Source organism: Athene noctua, chromosome 22, assembly GCF_965140245.1.
Source record: "Athene noctua chromosome 22, bAthNoc1.hap1.1, whole genome shotgun sequence".
Classification (NCBI taxonomy): domain Eukaryota; kingdom Metazoa; phylum Chordata; class Aves; order Strigiformes; family Strigidae; genus Athene; species Athene noctua.
The window spans coordinates 8,525,531-8,540,152 of record NC_134058.1 but is presented as its reverse complement, the minus strand read 5'-3'; the positions used below and the strand labels follow the sequence as shown (position 1 = coordinate 8,540,152).

Here is a 14,622-nt window from a genome sequence, read left to right as displayed (position 1 = left end):
AGAGGCAGATTCAAGAACATCTTTTATATACAGACATATATACCATTTCTCCACTTCCTGGTTCTCCCAGCACATGGGACAGAAGTTAAGCAATATATCCTTTCTTTCTTTAGACACCAGAACAAATATCATCCTTTGGAATGTTTTCACTTCAGTGTATTTTTCTTTTTCAAAGCAAGCAACAATAATCATTATGAGCTGTAGAAAAGTTACACTGTTTTGGACGGCAGCCTTCCCTGCAGTGTTTCACTGAGGATTGTTTTATTTACCTGGGATAGAGAATTGCTCCAGTTCCACTCCCTCTCTAGCACAATTTCACTTGTTTCATTCAGAGCAGGTCCTCAGACTTTCTTCTCTATAAAGGCGGTATGTTGGCCCTGAAGATAGCTCACTATCTTTTCCTCTATTTCCATGCCTTGCGCTATTTCCTCATCAGAAAGAGATAATGGAGTCTGTGAGTCTTTGGTTACAATAATAACAGAGGTTCTTCGTGACTCCAGGATATTTGCTACCACCACCTGGTGACGATATTTCTCCAGAGCCTGCCGCGATTTATCGATTAAGATCAAAGGATCTGTCTCCAGTTTAAAGGAAATAACAAATGCCTCCGGGGCCCATTCTTTGACGAGAGGGGACAGCATTTTTGGCACCATCTTCATCGTGATCTACATTGGGGAAAGACAGCAGAGACAAGTTTCAGTTTTCTCATTACAATGTGTTTTAATAAGAGATGGGGGGGTAGGGAAATTACAGCTTCAGTTCACATTTATTTACATTGGGAAGTTTTTCAAGGCAGTATTTGGTCAGATCTCACCAAACAAGGTTAAAAATGTCACTGTAAAGTTAAATTATCAGTCTGGTATTCACCATAAGCAGGATGTTCTTAAGCGATGAGGCAGAGCCATGGTAACTGCATAAACATTTGCTATTTAAGTGCTAAAACTCACTCTCTGGGAATATAAACATAAGCAGAGGAAGATAAAAAAAGAATTACAACTGCACAAGTCTGAGTTTTCAGTTCTCCAAAACCCAAGCAGCTCATCAAATCTTAACCCTTCTTTCTGTCAACTCTTTAGGGCACATGAAGCATAAATATACCAAAGAATGGGGGGGAAAATAGGAGGCTGTTCTCCAGCTTCCTAACTTCTGGGTCTGTCACTGGGAATCAGGCTGGGTCTCACCTTTCCCATGCTAACAATAAAGGATTAAGCCCAGCAACCTGTTAGAAGTTAATTAAACAAAACAAATTTGGTATTTGTTATATACAGAGCTCTAGATCCACCTGCTCCTATAGCTGAAAGGGACCCAGGCATGAGACAAACACTACACCTTTGGGCTGTCATCAGCATTAAAAGGCAACATAAATACTCCAGCAGCAACTACTCTTCAGCTGAGACCTACTCGTCTCCATGTTGTAAGCATGTACAGCTCTGAAATGGTATTTTCACAGGATTCTGCTCCCGTGAAAATTCACCCTCCCACTCCCAGTGAAAACACACGCTTTTTGGGCCAGCGAGCTGTTGCTTTGCAACCCTTCTCGGGTCTAATTTACAGGCAGTGACCCTGGCAGGACGCTGGGAGAGGTGGAGGGAGGGGGGTGGCCGTGCCCAGGGGTGCCTCACCTGCAGGGGCCCCTCCGAGGACTGGATCTTGTGCTCCGGCATCTCCGAGATGGGGATGTAGAAATCTGATACGGCAGCAGCCAGGTAAAACATGACACTGGAGCCTGCAAGAAATACAACTGCAGTCACCCATCGCTGGCCCGTCCTGAGCAGCCTGGCCCCCCTGCCCCAGGGACCCCCGCGATGCACCAGAGCTGGCTGGGCTGCCAAGTGCTCCCCCCCCACACCAACCAGAGGAGCCCAGGGCCACCCTCAGAGACCCCCCCCCATTGCCTACGGCACTGCCCTGAGCAGGGCAGCGCTTCCCCCCCACACTGGGGTCCCCTCAGACACACTGTCACCGCCTCATCCCTCCCAAGCCCCAACAGCCCCCAGGGACCACCCAAACCCTCACACCGGGGTGCTGGAGCCCGCACGGGCCCTTCTGTGCCCTCATACCAGAGCCTACGGGGGCCCCGCGGCCGCCCCGTCCCCTCACGCCGGGGACACCCCCGTACCGAAGGGCGCCAGGGCGCGGGCGGCGGCTCGCAGCAGCGCCAGGTACTCGGCGAGCCCGGTGAACTCGATGGCCAGCAGCGCCCCGGCCTCGGTAGCCCGCTGGTAGTCGCGGAGGGCGGGCAGCAAGGCGGGGAGAGCGGCGGGGTCGGCGGTCACGCCGGGCGGCGGCCCGGGGGTGAGGCGGAGAGCGTCGAGGAGGGCGGGCCCGGGCGGCGGGAGGGCCCTGGCCCAGGGGAAGGCGGAGCGGGCCCGGTGCAGGAAGCAGACGCCGTACCCGGCGCCCACCAGCCGCTCGGCCGAGGCCGCGCCCCGCCGCCCGCTGCTGAAGTTCTCCAGGAAGCGGACGGCGCGCGCCTCCAGCGGCACCTGCGTCCCCCCCGACGTCACCAGCGCCACGCGCCGCCCGCGCGCCGCCTGCCCCGCCGCCCAGGCCCGCACGCGCGCCTCCGCCGCCGCCTCGTCCGCGCCGCCCGCCGCCATCACGGCCCCGCCCCTTCCGCCGGAAGCGCGTCATCCCCCCGCCCCTCCCCGCCCCGTTGCCGGAAGTGTCGCCTTGGCAACGCGGAGGGGCGCTGGAGGGGTCCCGCCGCTGCGAGCTGTGCGGGGCGGCGGCCCGGCGCCGCTGCCGCCGCTGCCGCCTCACGTACTACTGGTGAGAGCCCCGTTGGGTGCGGGGGACGCGGGCAGGCCCCGGGACGCAGCCTCGGAGGAAGCCCGGGAGGAGGGGCGGGGAGCAGAGGCAGGGAGGAGGCGACAGGGACCGGGCGCAGGAGGCGGGAACAGTCCTGGGGCACGGGGAAAGGGCAAGAGGCAGGGATTAGCCTCAGGACGAGGCGCAGGGTGCAGGGAAAGGGCCCGGGGCGAGGCTCAGGACACAGGGAGAAGGCCTAGGAGGCAGAAACAGGCTCGGGACGGATCAAGAGGCAGGGACTGGCCCCATGACAAGGCTCAGCATGCTGGAAGAAGTCCCAGGACGAGGCGCAGGAGACAGAAGCAGGCCCAGAACAAGGCTCAGGGCACAGGGAGAAGGCTCAGAATGAGGCCCAGGAGGCAGTGCCAGGCCTAGGACAGAGGGACAGGCCCAGGGCAAGAGCTGGGGGATGGGGACAAAACCTGGCACGTGACCTGAGACAGGAGACACGGAGAAGGCCCAGGAGGCAGGAGCAGGCTCGGGACCAGGCAAGAGGCAGGGACTAGCCCCAGGATGAGGCTCTGGACACAGGGATAAGCCCCAGGACAAGTCTTAGGGCAGAGGGATGAAGCCTGAGTGTCAGGAAGGAAATGTAGCACAAAGCTCAGCAGACAGAGATGAGGCTCGGGAGGCAGGGATGAGACCCAGGATGGACACAGGGAGAAGGCCCAGGACGAAGCTCAGCAGGCAAGGTAGCAGGAACTGGAGCAGGCATGCTGGGCAATCACTTAGCTGGAACGTTTCTCTCGCTCCCAACAGTGCCCACATCAAATAGAGAGCTGCGCAGTGAGCTTTCTAGATGTTTACACAAATATCTCCACTTATACAGGGGCCTCAGTGAAGTCATATGTTAATTATACACTTCATGGTTTCACAATGACTTGAGGTTTGTTTGGCTTTGGGTTTTTTTTTCGCGTACCGCAATGTTCAACACCAGGCATTTGCTCAAACCAAACCGTATCGGGAGTTTTGTGAGTGATTTAAATAAGGTTTTAACATACAGAATCATGGTGGCTTGGCAGGACAGCACTGTGTTGCCGTTCAGGAATATCAAGTATATATTAGATGCAAAGGGCTAGTGGCCGTTGTGGGTAATTCTTGTGGTGAAAGTCCAGAAGACACAACGGGCAATAATCTTTCTTTATATCATTTCCAAGCAAAGAAAAATATCATTCTTCCCTTATTTTCTTAGTGATGTAGATCATCAAACAGCCGACTGGGTTAGTATCCACAAGCAAATATGCCAGCTGCTGATTCCAATCCGTACGTCCCTCCCTTTTCTCCTTTCTGAAAAAGAAAGAAAACATAATATGGAACAAGTAGTGAAGAGGCAGGTATGTACCAGAAAAGCAAACATCACTTCAAAGTATTGCCAGTGAAATTCAAGTAGATCTCTTCTTCCTATACTTTGATGTACATCGTGTTGGGAGGCACCTCGTTGGCTGATTGGTACTTAGTTGCAGAGTTTTAGGGGGTTTTTTTAAACAAAAACTCTCTAATAAGGGGAGTGGGAGCATATTCTCTCTGATTCTACAAGCCTCTTGCCTTTTTCACAGTCCTGAGCTTCCTCAGGCAGCAGCAATCCTGGATCTCCTGCCTTGCCAGGTAGTTAGTCCATCTCTTAGGTTAGTCCAGGATCCAGCAGAGTTTCGTTTCTTACAGGCTGTCCTAATCCTTTGCTGATGAGAGGGATTCCCCTTTCTCAAAGCAGAGGGGGCAAACAAATAAAGTCCCCTCCCTTTGTTTACCTGGCCAAGTTTAAACGCCCTTTCCCACTAAATAAGTTCTTTTATCTCTGTTTTTTGGCCTCGTGGGTGGTGCAGATGTGCAGCTCCTTTCCAGCTCGAGTGGTTTTCAAGTCTTTTTTGTAGTTGTTGTTTATGGGGTGGCAGGATCTGCTTTTCCACAATGTTGATTAAAAAAATAACCCACACACCCTGCTACTTAAAATCTTGCCCATAAAAATAAATTATCCTGCTATCGTTGCATAACTCCTAATCACAGAATAATAGGACAACAGAACAGCAGAAGGTGAGCTGGTAACAATCAAACATTGCCACTGAGAACATCATCATTAATCTTCTGGATTTTACACCATATATTATTTTTAAGGTTGTATCTGGGCCAGGTGCAACTGCTTTGGTTAGTGACTTGTTGCTGTGATCTTTCTTGGGAAGAGAAAGTCTAAAAGGGGTGGAACCTACATAGACGGTCCTTGGTGAAAGCTTGTGACAGGCTTTAGGCAATAGATTCCTTAGGGCTTTGCAGGAATTGGACAGTGACAACGCAGTTTAGTTCTGAAAATCTCATCTGTTTGAAAATCACAGTCAAGATTCTTGACCAAAGTCCAAAGAAGGTGTGTTAGAACAATGTGTCCCAGAAGCGTCAGGAAAAATGCAAAAGCTCCCTTGTTCCAAGTTACCTTTAAGCTGATCTTTTATAGTCTGCAAAGAAGTGAAATCGAAATTGGTCTTACTGGGGGTGGTGGCAGGTTTGCATCCTTAACTGCTTAAAGCTTTTTCAAGAAACTTCAGCTGACGTTGAAAGCATTTGTTATTACATCATTGAGCTTACAGCAACTAAAATTATGCTCTATACAAAAGACCATGTGACCGACAGATCAAGGAAGTACTCCTTGATTAGCTAGAAGCTAATAATTTGTTTTTATTAGGTTGCAGGGGAAGACAGCAGGAAGATGGGGCTGGTGGAGAAGGGAGAGACACTCCTCTTGATTGGAGTGCACACCCAGGTTAGCAGATGGCAACTGCAAACCTGCAGCTTGAGCCGAGCCTTGGAATGACTTCATGAGAAAAGTCATAGAGAGCAGACTCCCGATTTTTTTTCGAAGTAGAGATTTTTATAGGTTCGTTAACAACCCTGTTACATTTGTTCTTTAACCTTTGTATCCAGACTATTTAAATAAAATAGATTCTGGGCACAGTATGTGCTGGGACACTTTGTCTTCCTTCTCTCCTAAGAAAGGAGTGAAAAAGTGGAAATCTGCTTGCTTTCACAGCAAGGCTGCGGCTGCTAGCCCACAGAGGAAGTCTGTCTTTACGTACAGCAAGGTATAGGGTAGAGAACGTTAGGCCTAGAAAGGCTGACAAGCATTGGAAAAGCAGTGTGGAGAGGGTGAGATTATTTGCTGCCACATCCTGGTGGCTTCATCATTTTCCTATTCACAGAGCCAACAAAAATGCTTTGAAGATGGCCTTTGGAGCTCAGGGAAAAGCTACATAGTCTCATGACTGAGAAAATACCTTCTGCTCAAAGCCTACCCATAGGTTTATTATTTTTTGAACATTTCTCCTGTACTTCACAAACTCCCGCATGGTGTTTGTTTAGAAAACACACAGCTCGGGCCTCAGTCAGGACACAGGAAAGCTTGTGCACATCAAAATGCCCTTTGGCTTAAGGGAAAGTGCATGGAGCTGAGAGCCAGGAGGTTATGAGTTTCATACCTCATCTGTACTCCAAAGCTTTGTTGATAGAAATCTGCTTTTGTCAACATAGCCACGGGGGTGCCTGCAGACAGTGCCTCCAAACTGACAAAACTCCAAGTTTCTGTTTGTAGAATAGCCTCACCTGCCTGCGTGATGTCAGCTTACCACAGCCCCTGGGTACGGGAAAAGATCCACACCTCAGCCAGCTTCAGCCCTCCTCCAGCACTGATGCTAGCCCCGCTGACTGCAGGTTTCCACCCAAACTGACTGGAAGCCTGCCTTCCTCTTTAAATCCTCATTTCTCCAAGCGTGGTGTCGTTTTTGGTGCCTGTGCGTGAATAAATGAATGTGACACCGAACCCCAAGTGTGTTCCCCACCCTCCCCTGCACCCACCTGGAGCAGAGCTGGGGTCCTCAGCCTCCTCAAACCCCAACTGGGGGAAAACTGCGTGGGGGCATCTTCAGAGAAACCTCTGTAATTGCAGCACACATGAAAAGAGCCCAAAGCGTGCAGGTCTGGGGGCGTGGGGCTACTGGCAAGATAAAAACAGTGCAGGGCCAAAGCTAACGATCCCCCCAAGGCTTGTAACTTCGAAGTCTTGAATATTCAGTGCTGCAGGGCTTCTGTTGTCTCCTGCCCTTTCTTCTCCTCCTGGGAGCTGTGCAAGAGTCTAACCCTTCTCTTGTCCTCACTGCAGATGTTTTAAGATAGCTTACATCACGAGAAGCAGTGATGATCCTATTGACTAGGAGTAAAAAAAGAATGATCCCCATCTCCAGCACCTCCCCAGATGACAATCTGCTTGATACCCACGCACCAAAACCAGTGCCAGTTGCAACAGAAAGAGTGGCATGGACAGAAGAGGCAGCCTGATAAATAACAGCTTGTACTGCTCCTTGCCCTGAGCGTGTGCTGACTTTTTCCATGTGCACCCCCAACAGGGCTTGGTTTTGGTCTTTTTTCACTCTTTTTGCTGGGAGCTCAGGGTGTAGAGACAGGATGATCACTCTGTTTTCTACCTCTTGGCTCTCCTTGCTGTCTCAGGGTGCTATCACTCTGGGCTGCGTCCCTCAAAACTTCCGTTTATCCAGAAAGGATGCGGCTTTATCTCAGCCAGGATCTCTAGGAAACACTGTCCTTGAGCTCCCTGTCCCTGAGATGTTCCTTCCCCCTTGGCATGACTCTCTGCGTAACTCTAAGCACTTAAAGCTCAACAGAATGCCAAAGCCTGCCTCCAAAAGCACTGGGATTTTCTCTTTCTGCCCTCTGATCAGCTACGGCTGAAAAACAGACAGCAATGAAGTGGTAAAATGGTATTTTCTGCCGGGGCTCGCTGCACAGGCCTGCCCATGCCTCCTAGCCAGTGCCTCTCTGCCTTTCCGTGGCGGCACTGCTAGCCACAGCAGCAACGAGATTTCTTCCAGGCAGCTTTCCTGCTGCACCACTTGTGTGAAAAGCCGACGCAGAAGTGTTGGGAGTTGGCAACAATTACACTGAAAGCAAAGAGAAATAGATAAATAAGCATCCTGGCTCTCTTTCACGGGCATCCCTCGGCACGTTGTAAGGGCACAGCATCGACGGTTGCCGTAGAGCTGTTGGCAACCAGCCGGCGTTCAAAGGGAGATACGTTTGTGGAGCTGGTGAATAAATCAAATGCTGCAAAGGGTGGAAGTGCGGTGTGAACTGCTCAGAGTAGCAGGAGGCAGGGAGCAACTATACGTGCAGGAAACTGTAAGAGTTCTGATGGCAGAAATGCTGCAAAAACTGCCTGACCACCAAACCCGGCCCGGGTAATGGCTACACAGAAGGGTAACGCAGTGCATTAGGGTGTTGTGATTTTGACCCTCTTTCCAGACTCCGCGCCCAGAATACCAGGCCCAGAGCTGGCTGGGAGAGGGTGGGAGGAAGCACCCACACAGCACCATGTGAGGAGCTCTCTCCTCGCTCCCAGCCCGCGTCTCCTGCAGCTGGAGCGGTGCCATGCTGGCACCGGCCTGGCAAGCCATCCGCTCTGCTGCCTGCTATGAGTCACCGTTATTACCGTCAGCAAAACCCCGCCGTAGCCCCTTTGTCTAATCTTTTCTATGGTCTTGTGATGATCATTTTCTGTGCTTCACAGCTTTTATTGCTGCAGCCTTATTAGCCCTTTCTCGTAGGCGTAAAGGATTCTTCGTCTCATAAGAGACCACATGACCTAAGAGGATGTCCAAAGCTGTTCCTGCTAGAAGTAGGAATGAAAGCCAGGCTCTATTATGACAGCTTTAATTTCCATCCATTAATTACAGACACAAAGAAGATTACAATCACTGTTTTACAGTTTGCAAACTTGAATGCAGAAAGTGATTGTGAGTTTTATTTCTTCTTTGCTCGCTCTGTCCTGTAACTCTGTTTCCCTGCAGAAATACATCATCGATCTCGCGTCCCGCACAGCCCAGGGGTTTGTTTTGGATGGAAAGCACGAAGAAGCAATACCTGCAGCTCTGCACGCACTGCGTTTCAGCACTGAAGTGTACGGCTCAAATTCTGTGCAGTTGGTGCCTGCTTATCTCCTCTTGGCTGAGGCCTCCACTGGTAAGTATTGTCTAAATAGAAAGGTTGGCAAGGGCAAGACCTCCCCTGGGTCAGGTTTCTGGTTTCCTTTTACCATTTATCAAGGAAGGACCAGCTCCATTTCAACACTGTGCCATGTCTCTACCCTGCCCTGCCTCAAGGGCATTTCAGAGCGATTTGAGAAGTTGCACACACACACCCCGTTTGCTGTGTGGGTCTTTGGAAAAGAATCACTCATCAGTGATGAGAGATCAATGAAAGCAAATGAAATGTTTTCTCCATCTCTACCAATTCCCACAAGAGAAGCAGTATGAAAATCTATTCTTTACCTCTGTGGCTTCTTATGACTCTCAAAAGCCTTAAATTCCCGAGGGTGGTTGGTTGGGTTCTTGTCTCAGGGAACCAGCAAACATTTCTGAGGCCATTGCACCAGAGGAATGTCTCAGTTCATTCACAAAAGCATGCTCTGCCTGAAGGAGAGCTTTTTCTCACTGACTGTATGCTTTATAAAAAATGGCAAATTAGGACTCTGCATGTGGAGAACTGCTCTCCTCAGCTGCACATGTAAAGGACGGAAAAATCACTGTAAATCATTGCCATTCCAGGAGCATACACAATGCTCTGCTGGCAGAATTGAGCTGTCTCAAGGATTGTCGTAAATGGTGTGGCAAGAGAAGTGAAAAAAAAATCCCATGAGTAATTCTAGTGTGATAATACCCAAGTCATTAGTGGCTGCCTGTAGCTAACCTGTTTTGAACACGTGTTTCAGAGATATTGAATGCAGTACACAGTTTCTGGCTTCTCTTGTAGCTCTAGACTCTCAGCCTGTCTGTAAAGTAGATTTTAAACACCTGCTCGACTAAGGAGCGCTTGGGAGAGAAGCAGGGAATCCACAAACTAGATCTCCATGTCAAACTACTTCAAAGGGGTAGCAGGCAGTATTCCCTAAATTTCTAAAAAAAAAATGCTCTTTATGCTGCTTATTTCTACATTTCAGGTGCTGGCCGTCTTCTGCAGGCATCAAAGTATCTCTCCCAGGCCCAGTGGATTGTCCTCAGAACTCCAGACTGCAGTGTTGCTGTTCAGCAGAAATTACATCGTAGTCTGGGGCTTTTCTGTGCTGCTGAAGAAAACTTTGAACAGGCTTTATATCACCTGGCGAACGATGTAAGCCAACTCAGATAAAGAAATGCTTCCATTTTTCTTCCTTCTCTAACACTTCCAGGTTGATATGAAAACCCCAGCAGGCAGATTTGTAATCCTGATTTTAGGTACCGAGAGGGTACATGGTACAAACACCTCAACTGTCTCGATCTAAGACACCCGTGTATCCATGTGTCAGCCAAAGTTGTGTTTTACCCGTTATCCTTTTTCCCTTGAAGTGACACATACCTTGTCTTTGCTGCTTATAAATTTATCTGTCTGCTTGGTTACGGTCCTGGGATGAACAGACATTCCTACCCCAAACTGGTATCGTTGCCTTTTATTCAACAGGTGTTACTTTACATTTTGCCTGTCATTTTTCTCAATACTTTTCCGTTAGACAACAGTTGTCTGTCAGCCATTATTTAATGAATGCCTTATTTAACTATTTAAATGTCTGCTTCAGTGGTGTTTTCCTCAATTCAGTCTTTTTAACCACGAGAGCAGTTTGTCGGCTTTGAAGCAGTTATTGCCAGCTGTGTTCCTGAGGATGCTTTGCCTGTCATTTGATCCCCCAAAGGCAGACGAACTCCGCAACATCCTATTTATGTCCTGTGTAGACTAAATTTATCCAGTGCAGAGTGATGTATCCTCACTACTGTTGAATTTGATAGTAGCTTTGTGTGGGCAGGAATGATGACACACGGTTGAGGAGAATTAGATCCTTTCTGTTATAATACAGACATAATATATACAGCCCTCTCCTTGCTTAGTGGGTAAAGCTTTTGGGAGATTCCTTGCTGTGCCATTGTTTTCTTAGGTGCCCTAAATCTGGTGCCCGAAAGGGTGTCAGGTAATAGTTTTTTGCTATTAGCAAGTCACTGTGTCAGACCAGCCCCAGACCTGCCTGAACTTTGGCTGCGTGTCTGAGATCTGCTGAGAGTCACACGCCAGCTCAGAATAGCTGGAATGCACCACTGCCTACCCACTCCCCTGGCCCGGCCTCGGGCTTCGGGGGGAGAAACAGGCGCCGCGGGCGGGACCGGAGAGCTGAAAAGCGGCGGCAGGTTTTGTGTTTGAAGGTGGGAGACATACCGGCTGCGCAGGGAGAGGAGGGGGTGTGGGAACCCTGCCCCGTGCTTCCGTGGGGGAACACACTGGAGTAAGGGTTCCTCTGCCCCAGGAAGCCGGGGATTTGAGGGCATTGCATTCCTTTGCATAAACCCCAAAATACAGCTTTTTTAGTCCCACATTTTACAGTCGCAATCAGGTATAACTAACACTATAGTTACACAGGGAAAAAAAAAAAAAAAAAAAGGAATGCATGCAATATTTTTAATCCATAACCAAAAATTTCCCAGGTTTGATATGAGCATTAAACTTCTGCCTTTTTTTTAAATATTAATTTCAGATTTACCTTGCCAGTTCTATGTTTGGACTGAAATCTGTTGAGACCTCTGGAGGGTATTTCCACATGGCTAATATTTTCTTTCACCAGAACAAAATGGACATAGCAAACTCACTCTATGCTGAGGTTGGTAAAACCAAAGATCATCCTCTTATATTTCTCAGGGGTTTTTTCTGTGTTCTTTCCAATATTTGTCTTATTTCTGGCTGCCTTTAATCCAGTGGTGACCATATCAAGTGCCAGCATTGCCATTTAGGATCAATCCTAGAAATCCTTTTCACACTTAAATATTTCTCTGAGTTAAAACCAGGAGACATTAATCCTGTACTCAGTTTAAAATCATTATTCAAATTGTCTTCAATTTGGGCAGCCAAACCTTGTTAAAAAATAGCTTTGCTACCAAATACCCCACGCCAGAGATTAAAGAGAGTCCCACAAGCAGAAAAGAGTCACCAAGGGGTTTCCATGGCCAGGGAAGAGTTGCTGAGCAGCACAGGGATACAAACAAGCCACGTAAAATTTACTCTGAGAATCAATGAAGAGTCACACTGATAAAAGACTATCAGAACAGAATGAGCAAGCAAGGGAAGTAACAATTATCTAATTGCTCTAATAACTGAAAAAAAAAAAAAGTGAGCTTTCATTTGTTTTGGCTGATTTTCTGTGGAAGCAGGGCTTTGGCAGCTGTGCAATCTGCCTCCATTCTCCTCGCAAACTTCAACCCAGTTGGCTTTTGGTTGACGATTTAGTTAGATTTGTTCAAGTTTGATGAAAATTAGTAGTCAGATGGAGAAATGAGCTTCCAGCTCAGGCTGCCCCTGGGAGAAGAGTGGTCAGATCTCCGTGAGACACCCAGCTTGGCAGCAGCCAGCTCACTCACCGGCAGGTTCTTGTGGCAGTGACGTGCATTGCAAGGGACATTGTTTATAGAAAAACTCGTTGCTAAATAGCAGGTATTCATACAAGTGAAATAATTCATTTGCTTCCTGATAGGTGACCGACATCTGGCATGCCTTTCTCGTGAAGTCACTTCGAGCGCAGGAGCAAATTATCAACTCCCGACCGGAAATGTCTCCGCTCACCGGGGCCGAGGCAGGCGGCAAAGCTTCGCTGAGTAAGCCCCGCTATTGCACAGAACCGTTTGGGAGGCAGATTTTAAACAATCCCCACGTCCCACTGTTCATATTTACTTTGCATGGCATTTCCACATTCACTGGGGATCACAGGTATTTCTGATGTCGTCGCTCGGCAGATTGCACTAGATGAAACAAATGAGGCCACTTCAGGAATGAGGGCGTTCAAGTGGAAACACAGCTTTGCCCTTTTTTTTTAACCTGCTCCTTTTCACAGCGCCCTTGGCAGTGACTTTAGCAGTACAATATTTTGCCTTTCAGGATTTGCTTCCACTTCAACATTCTCATTTCTCTGCAGCTCCTTTGTCTCCATTTAATTATGTGAAAGTGACATTTCATCTCACTTAGGCAGGTTTACAGCTCTGAAGCAGTAGGACACGATGCAATAGCACTTACTGATAGTTGGATGTATTCATCTGGGGAATAGTCTCGGGGGAGCAGCTGGGGAATCTCTTCACTGGGACATGAAGGTGCATAAAGCATTAGGAAATACGCTTGTGTGCGTGGTGCTACCCTGTGCTCCACTGAAGTCAGACCAGACTCTGGTCCTTGTCTTCTTTCTGCCATCTATGTTAATAAGAATATTGTCAGAGATAAAAAATGTAAATCCCATTACCTGGCATTGTCTCCATCCAGTAGGAACCACACCAAGACAGGGCTACACGATACCATCTTCAGTTATGACAGGGGTATGAAAGTTGCTCTTTTCATGCAGCTGTTATGACTCCACATCCTTACTAAAGGCTAATCAACACAATTACTGACTGGATGAAAAGATATCTGTTAATGGGTATGGAATTTGCATGGAGCTGGGATACCGCGTTGATGCTTGTAGTAGAAATGCTTTGATGTCTAGAAGAGATAATTGGACAGTTTTGAATATATTATCTTGCATGCATACATACATCCAACAAGATTATTTTATTCTCGATGCAGCTGAAGCCCAGCAAGCAGAAGCAATCCGAGTACTGAATGCTGTATTAGATATCAGAGAACAGGCTCCAAAGCAACAACCCAGGGAAACTGCCCGAGTTTTGCACGCCCTGGCCATGCTTTATTACCTGGGCATGGATTTACCCAAGGTAAGTTTGGGTAACTCTCTCTCAGGGCTTGCCCCATCCCATGAAGCCAGCGGCCTCTGTTCGCCTCTCCCCAGCCCACAGCAGCCTCACAGCTCAGTGTGAAGCTGACTCACAGTCTCCGCTCTGTCAAGGCTTATAAAGCCCCCTGGGTCTGTTTTGGTCTCTGCCAGGCCCTCCACGGGGGATCCTGTAGTCCCCCACATTTTCTGGGTTCATCCTGCACGTGGGATATCCTGACGGAGTAGCTGCCTGTCGCAGGCTGCAGTTAGACATCAGGTTACGCAGCGAGCAAGACGTGGGCCTCACGCGTGTCTGTCCTCAAGCCAGCCTCCCTGTAGTTACCATTATATTAGGGTAATTTCACTCTATTGGACCCGTAATTCATTTTTGAATTTGCACCCCGGTATTTGTACAGCTAAAAATTTCAGATGCAACTGCTAACTTCAGAATGCCCAACTCCCTGCCTTAACAATAACTGATTTTGAGGAAGTGCTGAGCAGTAACCATTTGAAATCGGGCCTCTTTGTCTAGGCTAAGCACTCAAAAGCCTGAGTTTCTTCTGCCTGTGTTTTGGAAGGTGGAAATACAGATTACTAATGGTCTCTTCATTGTATCAGAGAAAGCCATAATGATGTGAGTCAGTGTTTGGAAGACACAAAGAAACAAATTCAAATTAGAAAAAAAGACAAAGCTTTATAATTGTGACAATGTCTAATCCCTGGAAGAGCTACCAAGGGAAATGAGGGATTTAGTTGGGAGTGAGTCAGTACAGCTGGTTTTCTCCTGAAATAGCTTTGGGAATGTTCAGATGAGCTGCTGTGTGAGATGGGAGGGAATGATCTCCAGCGTGGGGGGCTGGGGTTGGTAATCTCTTCTGTCTGCACCACTGGATGCTCAGTGATATCTGTTGGCAGCTTTACTCTCTCCTGTAAAGCAGCTTGTACAGGTCACCCTCTGAGGCAGGCGCTGAGTGGCTGGAGCCTGGATCTGCTCCAGTGCAGCTTTTCCAATGAGCCTCTGCAGGTGTTTTAACTACCTTGAGAAGAGGCAA

General features: G+C 48.6%; 2 protein-coding genes across 3 annotated transcripts; one reads left to right on the top strand and one right to left on the bottom strand.

Moving 5' to 3' along the window:
* Positions 1–341: 341 nt before the first annotated feature.
* On the bottom strand, positions 342–2,615 carry PPCS (phosphopantothenoylcysteine synthetase). Of its 2 annotated transcripts, none has more exons than XM_074924523.1 (3): positions 2,120–2,615; positions 1,623–1,726; positions 342–665 (listed from the first exon to the last, which is right to left on the bottom strand). In XM_074924523.1, the coding sequence occupies exons 1-3, from the start codon at positions 2,598–2,600 to the stop codon at positions 342–344; spliced, it is 909 nt and encodes a 302-aa protein (XP_074780624.1). In that variant the 5' UTR covers positions 2,601–2,615. The 2 variants fall into 2 exon arrangements, with proteins under 2 accessions (XP_074780624.1, XP_074780623.1); XM_074924522.1 differs by having other exon boundaries at positions 2,061–2,603.
* A 33-nt stretch (positions 2,616–2,648) lies between these two features.
* ZMYND12 (zinc finger MYND-type containing 12) lies at positions 2,649–13,532 on the top strand. Its single transcript, XM_074924527.1, has 7 exons — positions 2,649–2,772; positions 4,004–4,145; positions 8,655–8,826; positions 9,803–9,972; positions 11,360–11,482; positions 12,350–12,582; positions 13,426–13,532. The coding sequence occupies exons 2-7, from the start codon at positions 4,122–4,124 to the stop codon at positions 13,427–13,429; spliced, it is 726 nt and encodes a 241-aa protein (XP_074780628.1). The 5' UTR covers positions 2,649–2,772; positions 4,004–4,121; the 3' UTR covers positions 13,430–13,532.
* Positions 13,533–14,622: the final 1,090 nt, after the last annotated feature.

What these genes read in the sequence shown, in the direction of transcription:
- PPCS (XM_074924523.1), bottom strand. Translation starts at nt 2,600, where the DNA reads ATGGCGGCGGGCGGCGCGGACGAGGCGGCGGCGGAGGCGCGCGTGCGG. An exon ending in CCGCGCCCTGGCGCCCTTCG is followed by an intron (nt 1,727 to 2,119) that starts GTACGGGGGTGT and finishes TATTTCTTGCAG; the next exon opens with GCTCCAGTGTCATGTTTTAC. An exon ending in CCTCGGAGGGGCCCCTGCAG is followed by an intron (nt 666 to 1,622) that starts GTGAGGCACCCC and finishes TCCCCAATGTAG; the next exon opens with ATCACGATGAAGATGGTGCC.
- ZMYND12 (XM_074924527.1), top strand. Translation starts at nt 4,122, where the DNA reads ATGGAACAAGTAGTGAAGAGGCAG. An exon ending in AACAAGTAGTGAAGAGGCAG is followed by an intron (nt 4,146 to 8,654) that starts GTATGTACCAGA and finishes GTTTCCCTGCAG; the next exon opens with AAATACATCATCGATCTCGC. An exon ending in TATATCACCTGGCGAACGAT is followed by an intron (nt 9,973 to 11,359) that starts GTAAGCCAACTC and finishes TATTAATTTCAG; the next exon opens with ATTTACCTTGCCAGTTCTAT.